The following is an 11,887-nucleotide window of genomic DNA, read 5'->3' as shown; positions in this document are numbered from 1 at the left end:
CTCGTGGACCCCTGGGGGTCCAGGGACCCCAGTTTGAGAACCTCTGCTCTCTAGGGTTCAGGTCAGGAGAGTTGGCAGTTCAGTTGAGCCCAGTAATACCATGGTCAGTAAACCATTTACCAGTGGTTTTGGCACTGTGAGCAGGTGCCAGGTCATGCAGAAAAATGAAATCTTCATCTCCATAAAGCTTTTCAGCAGATGGAAGCATGAAGTGCTCCAAAATCTCCTGATAGCTGCATTGACCCTGGCCTTGATAAAACACAGTGGACCAACACCAGCAGCTGACATGGCACCCCAGACCATCACTGACTGGGTACTTGACACAACTTCAGGCATTTTGGCATTTCCTTCACCCCAGTCTTCCTCCAGACTCTGGATCCTTGATTTCTGAATGATATGCAAAATTTGCTTTCATCCGAAAAAAGTACTTTGGACCACTGAGCAACAGTCCAGTGCTGCTTCTCTGTAGCCCAGGTCAGGCGCATCTGCTGCTGTTTCTGGTTCAAAAGTGGCTTGACCTGGGTAATGCCGCAGCTTAGCCCATTTCCTGCACACACCTGTGCACAGTGGCTCTGGAAGTTTGTACTCCAGACTCAATCCACTGCTTCTGCAGGTCCCCCAACGTCTGGAATCAGCCCTTCTCCAAAATCTTCCTCAGGGTCCGGTCACCTCTTCTCATTGTGCAGCGTTTTCTGCCACACTTTTTCCTTCCCACAGACTTCCCACTGAGGTGCCTTGATACAGCACTCTGGGAACAGCCTAGTCGCAATGCAATGAATCTAACATATATGAAAGTTTAATGTTTATCAGCACATTACAGAAAATAATGAACTTTATCACAATATGCTAATTTTTTGAGAAGGACCTGTATTTACAAACTATACAGTGGTCCTCAAGAGCCACTATCCTGCATGTTGTTCTTCTGCTTCAACACACCTGAACGGAATGAGTGGAGGCTTCTGTATGGCTTAAAGACGTGCTGACTAGAAGGGGAACACCTAAAGCATGCAGGATAGTGGGTCTCGAGGACCAGGATTGAGGACCACTGGTATAATAAAATAGAAGTGTTACATGTATCTGTATTTAGGTCTAAGAGCAAACTGAAATGTTGACCAGTTTTCCTGTGGGAAGGTGTTTCCGTTCAGTTTCAGTTCAATTATTCGGGCTTTCAGTTTTTAAATACTTTATTACAAAAGGATTTAAATTGTTATTAACAGCAAAACATATTTGTCTTGTTTCTCCCCCCAACTCACCAGCACCAGTACATACCTAACCCTAACCTCTAATCCACCAATGGTATTTCCCCTAATGGGGACCAGGCTTTTGTCCCTATAAAGAATAATGGGTCCACACCAGGCTGTGTGAACTGAAAATATACTACTAAAAGTCATCCCCACCAGGTAACAAACACACACGCACACACACACACACACACACACACACACACACACACACCTTGCTTTAATAAATTTGTTAAGAAACAAACTTACAAAACAAAAACACTTTTTCTGTACAGTGTATTATTAAGTCTGTATAGTTTGCCATTCCTGGCATCAAACATAACTTTGATATCCATATAATAAGCATCACCTCATACAGGCTGAGGCCTTTCATTGAAACAGGTTTACTTGGTACACCCTGAGAATTCTTCACATGCACTGTGGACCCATTCACAGAGGACTGGGACCCTGCCACACCATGCCTTTCACTCAGATGTCTCTGAAGAAGGATGTAAGCCAAAGAGCTATCTGACAGCGAGCTGTACAAGCTCTCCAGGCGCCCATAGGTCAAATAATCCAGAATATTGAGACCATTTTCACAAAAGAGACGCACAAACTGGGGCTTGTTATTAATCAGAGCATCAGTCATGGACTCCTCAAGGTCCTTGTACTGAAAAGGAAAAAAGAAAAGTCATTAGTTTTCTTCAATTTTGTAGAAATTCTTAAAGCCTCTGTATAATATRATGAAAAAATAATGTGGCCAATGCTGCTGATGACAAAGCCACTTTAACTAAGCTGATTTCAAGCTTTTATTTTGAAAGTCTGTTTCTGACTCAGAAGMTGCAACATGACAAACTTACTTGTCTTTATAATTTAATTACTTAAGGAGCAGATTTAGTGAAATATAATGGTAACAGATTTACATAATTAACTAAATCTTTTACATTTAACCAGAAGACTCTAGTACTAATTGTGACATTTTTTAAAAAAGATTAAAGTGTTTTCTGATCAGTTATGAAAATCTGAACAAGGTTCTGGTAATTTCAAATTTTAATTCCCAATAAAAAAAAGACATACTCTCCAATGTATGTCTCCRTTGAAAAGTTCAGATTTAGCAATGTCCACTCGGTTCCAGGCCACGGCCAGGTTTAATTCATCAAGAAACTCACTGGCTTCGTTGGTCTCATGTTTACCAGCTGAACAGAGAGAGGGTGGGGGGAGACAACATTTAAGCAGTTTGTAAAGCCAGATAAAGCAATTGACTCATRGTGGTAACTTTTCAAAGGAACAATTGGAACTAGACAAAATCCTTTTTTTTACCCATGAAATGACAACAAATGTAAAGAAAAAGTGTTTTCTGTGGCCCATTTCTTATTTTGTAGACGTAACTTTTCTTACCTCTTACGAGGGCTTTCAGGAGAACCATGTCAAAATCCTCAGAWCCCTCCTGTTCGCCATTGAAAACAGTAATCAGCTCCCTGTTCTGACAAATACTCAAAGCCTAGACACAGGATAAGAAAACAAATGAGTAAATCTGTGTTTGAATTACCAAGCAAATGTTATAAACAATCAGCTGGACAAATCAAACAAATAATGTCAAGTCATCAGTAGAAGGAATGTGGCCAATTTTGTACCAGAACCTGATATATTTATTTTTACAACACAATATTAGAATTAGTGGGGAAAACTATACTGATATAATCTGTAACTAATAATGTTTGTTTCTACAAGTTTCCATCCATCCATTTTCTTCTGCTTATATTTCTGGGCCTCCTCTCAGTGGGACGTGCCCAGAACACCTCACCAGGAAGGCGTCCAGGAGGCATCCTAACAAGATGACTCCTCTCAATGTGCAGGAGAAGCGGCTCTACTCTGAATTTCTCCCGGAGGATTAAGCCTCTCTCCAAGACACATGTGTCAACCCCACCCCACCCCCAAAATTTTCTTTTACTTAACATGAAAATTATTTCTTATATCAATGGTAAACTTTAAGTTTATGATTAAATGTAACAAAATAAAATTAAAAGGTGAAAAATAATAACAATTGTCCCGCCCCTGAGCTGTTGGCTTTAAGTAACAGAGCAATTTAGTTGGATAGCACAGCATTAATGTCTGAAAATAAGCTGCTTTAAAGTCGGCATCAACCATAAACTAAATCTGCCATAACGCAAACTTGCTACTCACTAGAAACTAATAAGTGAGTAAAACTTTTTTTAGTTTTACTTTTAATAATATTTCTGTATTATTTATTTCAGATTTAGTCAGTCATACACTTAGTATACTATTACTTAGTATTTAAAAGAGGACATATTAAAACACTGTTTAGTCAAAGTTAAACATGAAACGTCAAAGTTAATTACAACTGGCCCTTCGAGGGCCACCATAACGCTCATGTGGCCCTCAGTGAAAATGAGTATGACACTCCTGCTCTAAGGGATAGCTCAGACACCCTGTAGAAGAAACTCATTTCAGCCACTTGTTTCCGCGATCTTGTTCTTTCCGTCACCACCCAAAGATTGTGACCGTAGATGAGAGTCGGAATATAGATTGAGTGAGAATCTTTGAAAAAGTATCTAACCCAAAATCAGTACTTTATTTTGCAAATAAACTGTTTAAATTGGGCATTGAGGGTATTGTCTTTATACTTTTATGTACGTTTTGACATTTTTGTGCACATTGTAGTATAAAACCCATGTGAGTGGGTGCCTCATAAGAGGGCCCATTACTCTCCCCAAAAGAGACACTGAGCTTTTAATTAAACCTTTGCGTCCCTTGGAAGAACAACACCAGGACAGAAACACTCAGGGTTCTCAGCTTCTCAGGATCCATAAAAGGTTGTCCAAGAATTCGTTCCCTTTGGCTACTCAGGGCCAACCGTTGGCCCAAGTAGTGCAAAGAGGTCTCTAATTCAATGTCACAGGCATTGATTGAGCAAGTTGTGCCCATTTAGGACTCCAACCAAGGTACTTAAAGTTTTCTTTGTCAGGGCAAGAAGGGCTCTTCCAAACCAAGGATTTGGGCCTGTCTGCAATCCGTCAGCTCCCTCCATCGGATTGAGTGTTGACGTCTGATCCATGCCTCTAGGGCAGTCCTACAGATTGTTGTTGAAATGCCTATAGCAGGCTCTGGTCCTTTAAAGTGGACTTGACTGTCTGCTCTTGCAAGGTAGTCAGCTCTCTTGTTACCATAAATGCCAGTATGTTCTGGTACCCATTTTAAAGTAACACTGTTAAATCTCCCCAGTTGTTTGACTGCCTCGGCACACTCCCAAGCCAGCAGTGACGTGAACTGCGGCCCTTGGAGAGCTCTAACTGCAGCCTGGCTATCTGTCAGGATGAATATTTCCTTCTACATACACTGAAGTTCTTTGAGAGATGTCGCACACTGGTGGATTGCATGTATCTCAGCTTGAGATACCTTTACAAAACCACCTAGTGGGTAACTGTACTCTCTCTCACTGTGGTTGTGCAGAATCAGCACCTCTGCACCTACTGACTCCTTTATAAGGGATCCGTCTGTAAAACAGTAGAAACAATCAGGAGACAGGTCCAACGTAGAGAAATTACTCCAGGCTGACCTGTCTTCAATCTCTGTCTAAAACCTGGTTCAAAATTGTATTTTTTGACCATTCTGTCTCTGGGGCCTGCAGTTACTGGAACAGCAGCAACTGCCCAGTCTCAGATTCTAGTGTGCTGTGAGTCAGATAGGCTTTTCCACCTACCAGCCTGGTGTAAACCTTACTGCGCTGGATGCAGCCTCCCCTAAGATGTGTAAATTCAGTGGAGTCAGGTCCAGTAGGACTTCAAGGACTGCTGTGGTTGTTGTCATAATGGAACCCGTGATACTCAGGCAAACCATGTCCTGCACATGGGTGAGCATCACTCTTGCCACCCCAACTTGTACTTGAACCCACCACACTAAAGCAGCATAGCATGGTGCGGACTGTGGCCGTGTAGATCCATCTGATAACCTTTGGGGTAGCACCCAACGACTACCTGCAATTCCACGGCACTGGTGTAGGCATATTGCTGCCTTCTTACACTTTTCATTTACGTGTCTTTTCCAGTTAAGCTTCCTGTCTAGATAGACACCCAAGAACTTAACTGACTCTGACAGGGAGAGTTTTACACCCTCCAAATTTGGAGGTGAGTACCCCTTCCTTGACTTCTTTTGAGTGCAAAGAACCAATTCTGTCTTGTTTGGGTTGACAGAAAGTTCCTGCTCGCAGCACCATCTAGATACTGTTTAGTCCCCTTTGCATTAGGTTACATACAGTACCCAGGCAGAAGCCTTCTGTAAGTATGACCAAGTCATCTGCATATCCTTGTGTGTGAAGTCTAGATCTATTCAACTCACTTAGTAGGCTGTCAACAACCAGGAGCCAGCACAGGGGCGAGATTACTCCTCCCTGTGGACAGCCCCTTCTGAGGTTAATGGTTATCGAGCAGTCCCCCAGATTTGAAGATGCTTTCCTTGTCCGAAGCATGAAAACGAGCCATTTTGTGGTTGTCTCATCCAYGCCTTTGCTGGCAAGTGCTCTCTCAATAGCTTCGACAGGAACATTGTCAAATGCCCCCTGTATGTCCAAAAAGCATCCAAGCGCATATTGTCCACGTGCCAGACTGCGTTCTATTTGCAAAACAACGCCATGTAAGGCTGTTTCTGTATAAAACCTGCCTGATATGCATGTTGTTTAGCACTTAATGGTGATAGCATTAAGGTGCCATCTCTTATACAGTATGTCTATCTATCAACCTCTCCATTCCCTTCAGCAAGAAAAATGTTAAGCTGATGGGTCTGAATGATTTTGCTTCTCTATATGTTGGTTTACCAGGTTTGGGCAGAAATACAACGTTTGCCATCCTCCACCCAACTGGTACATAAATGTTTGCTAGACAAGCAACATATATTGTGAAAATGTTACATTTACATCACATCATGGATCACATATTGATCAGATCCTGCTGCTGCTGACTACATGACGAGACGTAAATGTAACATTTTCTACATACAGGTCAAATTAATCACTGCAATAAAATAATTGTTTTTGTCACTTTTACGGTGGATTGCATCAACTCTGTTACATTACAGAAGGGAAGCTTCATTGAAGTGAAACAAATTTGTGGATCATGTGTTTGATTACTCTGGCTGGCTTTTTTAGGGACCAGGATGTGTGACACAAAAATCTGAATTTTGGAAATGCATTAAATTTCAAAGTATGCGCATACAGATTGAATCAGAGCAACTCCAATTCAATTCCTGCTGGCACAAGATTTATCCCATAGAGAGGGGTGCTCGGTTTGTGTCTACATTATAATATACATTCTAAACGGTAAATGGTAAATGGACTGAACTTATAGAGCACTTTTCAAGTCCCTCCGGACCCCAAAGCGCTTTACACTTACAGACATTCACCCATTCACACTCACATTCACACACTGATGATGGCAAACTACATTGTAGCCACAGCTGCCCTGGGGCACACTGACAGAGGCGAGGCTGCCATGCACCGGCATTCTCGGCCTGAATTTTAAAGGAAGTACATCACTAATAGCTGTGGCTTATAGGCTATTGATTAAAATGGTACCGCTTGATGAATGCTTTTGTCACAGTTCAGGTATAAAAGCTTTTACTCAGTGAAACGCCCCCGCAGCGAGTCAGAAGTTGGACACTGTAATGAAAGTTTGTTACTGCTTTGAACATCAGCTCATATTAGCAAGGATGCTGCTAACATCACTTTAACACCCAGAAACTTGACCCATTCTTTCTTCCAATGACTCTGCAGCACCGGCTTGATGCATTGCTGAGTCAGTACCTTGAGACAGCAGCTCAATCCAATAAGGCTCAGACCCACTGGGTTCCACAGCCTCCCTCAACCTCCAGTGAGAAGGAGGGTGAAAATTTCTCCACCGAGACTAAACTACCATCGTTCTGGTTACTCTCTGTTTTAATTCAGAAACCAGCCAATTACTAACTACAAAGTTGCTGTTTCATGTAACCTGCAATATTTCCTRTGTAATAATTCTGTTTGTTGATGGTTAATCCTGCGAGCAGAGTGGTCAGTTTATCATTACTGAACTGCAGCACCGCAAGGTTGCTGCGGCTGCAATGTAGCTTACCATTATCAGTGTGTAAATGTGTGTGTGTGAATGGGTGAATGACTGTGGTGTAAAGTGCTTCGGGGTCCCCGTGGGGCTTGAAAAAAATGCTATACAAGTTCAGTCCATTTACTATTTTACAATATATTATTTTCTTTAGAACGTTCAGAAATATTTTCAGAAATGCTAGCTTGTGAAATTAAGTTAGCTGTCCCTCGTGACCACACCTCCTCCCTCATCCCCAAACTTGGCTGTGCCCCTCAATGTCTCTTGGCACTAAACATTTTGCTGGAATTTGTCAAATTTTCCTGGGGGTGGGGTTATGCTTTTTAAAAGTTGGATATGAAGTGTAAAATAAATGTTAGAAAGCACTGTAAGAGTGTGTGGCTCCAACCGTTGAAAGCATATAAAGCACTTTGCAAAACCTGGGTAAGGTTACATGGTGCTACTAACTGAAACTGTGGATCATTTATRTTTATATTTATAGATGTTGCAACACACATTACAAAAAAAAAAAAAAACAGACAAAGATTCACTCAAGACTCACACTGTCCATCAGTTTCTCCAACTTAGWTTCATTTGGGAAGTATCTTCGGACCTTCTCTCGGACCTTGTCACAGAACTCGGGGTTGAAACCCTCCGTGGCCTCCCCCTCTGCTGCTGAAGAGGTGTGACAGAGCCCCCCAGCTGACAGATTGTCCAGCAGGTCACTGATGAAATCAGCAGCTGGACCAGAACCAGCAAGAACCAGCCAGGGTATYGATCTCTTCAAAGACATGTCTAATCTCTGAAACAAAAAAGCAAGAGTAGAGATTGTAGCTTTTGAATTGAGTTGTGAACTGAAATGAGTGACATTAATTACAACTCAGTATTGTATTCAGTAAATAAAAGTAACTACTAAAACAGGAGTAGGAACTGCACGCTTAACGAAGTGGAATGTTGCAAAATTAACTACTTTTTTGTCTATTACCTTGTTTAGTGATTGAAACCAAATTTGGGTTAATTGTACAGCTCTATGAAAAAGGGCAATGAATAACTTAAAACGATTAAAACAGACAATGAAGGCAGATCCAAAATAATTATATCCCACAGAAGTAAAAAGTTGGAAAAAATTTCAAGCATGGTGACACAACATCCATCCATCCATCCATCCATCCATCCATCCATCCATCCATCCATCCATCCATCCATCCATCCATCCATCCATCCATCCATCCATCCATCATCCTCTATTTTATCAGGAAACAGAGTCTTTATCCAAGGCCTCACCAACTAACCCCAGCTGACGCTGGGATGACCAGACATCTCTTTCCACAGCCACCTCTTCCAGCTCTTCTGTGAGGATTCCAAGGCATTCACATGTCAGCTGAGAGGCATAAGCCCCATCTCCATTGTCCAGTCTCACTCTATTTGATTCATGTTTGTTTGTTTCTGCTCAGGTGTGTGTGTGTGCGCCTCCATGTAAGTGTGTCCCTCACTTTGTGGGCAGATTGTCAGCATGCGGCTCCAACCGTTGTGGTAAAGAGGGAAAAAAATGTCGTTGTAGTTTTATTGTCCAGTAGTCTGACCTTTTTTTTTTGTAATGGCACTGTTTATACATAAGTGCTTGTGTATCTGTGGGCAGCCAGTTTGTCTGAAACTTCCCGGGATATCTGCTGATTTCAGACGGATCCGGCCAGTCTCCAGGAAGAGTTTGCTGAAAAAATTTACAAGTTCTGCCTCAGCTCAACCAATCCACGGGCAGAAGTCTGCTGTTGTTAAAATCATAAGCTCGCAATACTCTGTGTCACCTGCTTAGGACCACCGCAGATGTGGTTCTGAAAGCACAGTTGGAACCTGAAAAGGAGACACATTTGGCTGAGGCTGAATGGAGGAGAACTACATACAAGCATACCATGGACAAGGGGCTGTAATCTTTCCAGCATCTCCTTGGTCTTCCCAGGGTTTCCTCCTTGTTGCACAAGCCTGAAACACCTTCCTACGTAGGCGTAAAAGAAGCATCCTTACCAGATGAATCACCTCAACTGGCTCCCATGGAAATCAGGGCAGAATAAAGCACCTTCCAGCACCCCTGCTAAGGACTCTATTAAGGTTGAATACTCCAAACCATTGTTTGGCGCATGGGCATAAACAACCATCAGAGCCTGTCCCCCCACCTGAAGGCGTGGGAAAGCTACCCTCTCATCTACTGGGGAAAACTCCAACACACAGACACCAAGTCTACGGGCAAAAAGTTGACCTGCAACAGCTCGGCGCCTCTCACCATTGGTAAATATAAWAATAAGGTCCAGTCCCTCTCGAGGAGATTGGTTCTGRAGTCCATGCTGAGTCCAACTATATCTAGTCAATACCAGGTCACATTCCAGGTCCCAAGAGCCAGTTTTGTAAACTAGGGTAAGAGAGCCAAGGTCCCTGCATTTGGCCTCTGCCCATTACTTTATGCACCTGACTCGTATGGCCCCTCCTGCAGGTGGTGGGCCCACAGGAAGGCAAATCTGTGATGCTTGCTCTGGCTAAGCCCRACMAAGCCCCATGGGTAGAGACCTGGTCAACAGGTGCTTGCCGATGAGCTCCTCCCCAAGGCATTGCTCCTGTGTGGGGCCTCGGCAATCTACYTCTTGGCAAGGGACTTCCTTGTTTTTGTTTATCAATTTGGATGAATTCCCAACAGCATAGCTTTTAGGATCAKTCAGGCACACAAACTCCACCRCAACAATAAGATGACAATTCAACAGAGGAGATATGTTYATGCACTTGTATGGTGGGTATACCTTTTTTGTTGGTTAGGAATGTAAGAGGTTARGGTTAGTGGGAATGCACTAAAAAGTTTTCTCACCTCCAGCATGTGGGCATCTCCTGAGATGAGCATGCAAAGGACTGGGATTTCACGGCCACTATCTGGATTTGGACAAAACATGATTTAGTGAACAAAAAACATCAAGAAAGAAAGAAAATCTAAGTTTTTACCTTTTTATTTTAATAACTATACAACTTAAATATGTAAAAAGTGACAGGTTCTTGATTTACCTTACTCATATTGTTGATTAAACTTTAAAATATATCTTTATTTAAAATTATTTCTGTTGTGTTGTCCTCCTCTCATAGACTGTGAGAATTAATGTACTTAAGCTTTATGACAACCCGGAATGTTGACCAAGGGCTAAAAACCACCTCACCCCAAATGCCTGTGCGCTGACGGGAAATGTAGTCCTCCAGATTAGAACGAAAAGCTGTCTCCCCCTCCCGCTGACCAACACTTCCATTGTCCACCAGGAGGAAAGCTTGATAGTTGTTGTCCAAGCAGCATGAGTCATGTGATGAGTTCTGGGCATAGTAACGAGCAGGAAAACTCCCCTTCAAACAGAAACAGACAGCTTAGCAYCGTAGCAGCTTTTCTTATGTTAGTTTGAGTGAAGCTGATGTCCCATTTGTCTGTAGAATGAAGCATGGGGCAGTGGGTACCTGAGCGTTAACCAGCTGCTGTCTGTTGTGGACCATACCCCAGGGTGCCACTCCAACAGCTATGACTTTTTTCTGGGACAAAGCTGTAGCTGCTGTGCCATGGTCTCGTACAGCCTCACCCACACAGCGGGAAATGCCCTCTCTGAGACCCCCCGTCAAAATCCAGGCCCCTGGACAGGAAGTTTGTAACAGTAACAGYAAAATTAAAGGACGAGACTTGATGTGATTAAGAACTATTGACTTTGAGACTCAACACAGATGTTCCTGTACACTATTCCAGTCTCTTAGTCACGGTGTTCAATGTCCATGTTCCACTGCTTTGCCTGCCTGGATCTTAGGTCCAGTTTGGTACACTAGAACCCAGCTGCTATTGTTTTTGTGCTGAGTTGTTGATTATTAGTGACACTGTGCTTGGTGTTTATTCCGTCCCTCTTTAGCCATCTTTTTACATCAGTCACTTCATCAGTTTGCAGGTGGTACATGCAATCCAGCCTTATCTTTCTATGATGGTTCGTTTTGATTTTCCTCTTCAACAGCAGGTTTCTGCCAGAGATGGAATTGTTTACATTAATTATAATAATAACAATATTAATATTGTTATTATTATTAATATTTAAAATAATAATAATAATAATAATAATAATAATAAAGAAGTGTTTGATTTACTTGTCACCTCTCGTGTAACAATGATGAAATTTGGTAAAAATCCTAATTTCATATGTGAATCATTTTTATTTCACCAAAGGAAGGACTGCACTTCTTCCCACAGCATCAAAGTGTTCAGGGGTCGGATTTATAAAGCTTGCGTACGCACAAAACGAGCCCAGAAACTTGCGTACGCCACTTTTCACGCAAAGTTTGTGATTTATAAAAACCAAACTAGATGTGAAAATGTGCGGTGCCTCACGCCAGCTCTGACCCATGCGTACGCTCATTTTGGGGACGGGAAGCTGTGAAACAGATGGTAAAGTGAGGAATTACAACCACACTGTGTAATGATCACTGTCAGATATTTAATTCCACTTCATAATCAAACTTAGATTTTTATTCAACTTTATCATCAGCTTTCTTAACGGTATTATTTTTGCTTCTGCTGCTGAGCCATGA

General features: G+C 42.2%; 1 protein-coding gene across 1 annotated transcript in view; it reads right to left on the bottom strand.

Annotated features, from left to right (window-relative positions):
- Nucleotides 1-10,950, bottom strand: part of LOC106526389 (transient receptor potential cation channel subfamily M member 5) — a gene marked incomplete at its 5' end in the record, with an annotated part of 34,607 nt that extends 23,657 nt beyond the window's left edge. The window contains 7 exon segments of the mRNA XM_014020986.1: nt 1,591-1,890; nt 2,298-2,416; nt 2,619-2,721; nt 7,866-8,105; nt 10,155-10,216; nt 10,495-10,672; nt 10,781-10,950. Of these exon segments, the coding sequence (XP_013876440.1) occupies nt 1,591-1,890; nt 2,298-2,416; nt 2,619-2,721; nt 7,866-8,105; nt 10,155-10,216; nt 10,495-10,672; nt 10,781-10,950 (1,172 nt within the window).
- Nucleotides 10,951-11,887: the final 937 nt, after the last annotated feature.

The sequence above is a fragment of the Austrofundulus limnaeus genome, unplaced genomic scaffold (assembly GCF_001266775.1).
Source record: "Austrofundulus limnaeus strain Quisiro unplaced genomic scaffold, Austrofundulus_limnaeus-1.0 Scaffold274, whole genome shotgun sequence".
In the NCBI taxonomy this organism is placed as follows: Eukaryota; Metazoa; Chordata; class Actinopteri; order Cyprinodontiformes; family Rivulidae; genus Austrofundulus; species Austrofundulus limnaeus.
Note: the sequence above shows the minus strand (reverse complement) of the source record. Positions and strands in the feature narration are given on the sequence as shown.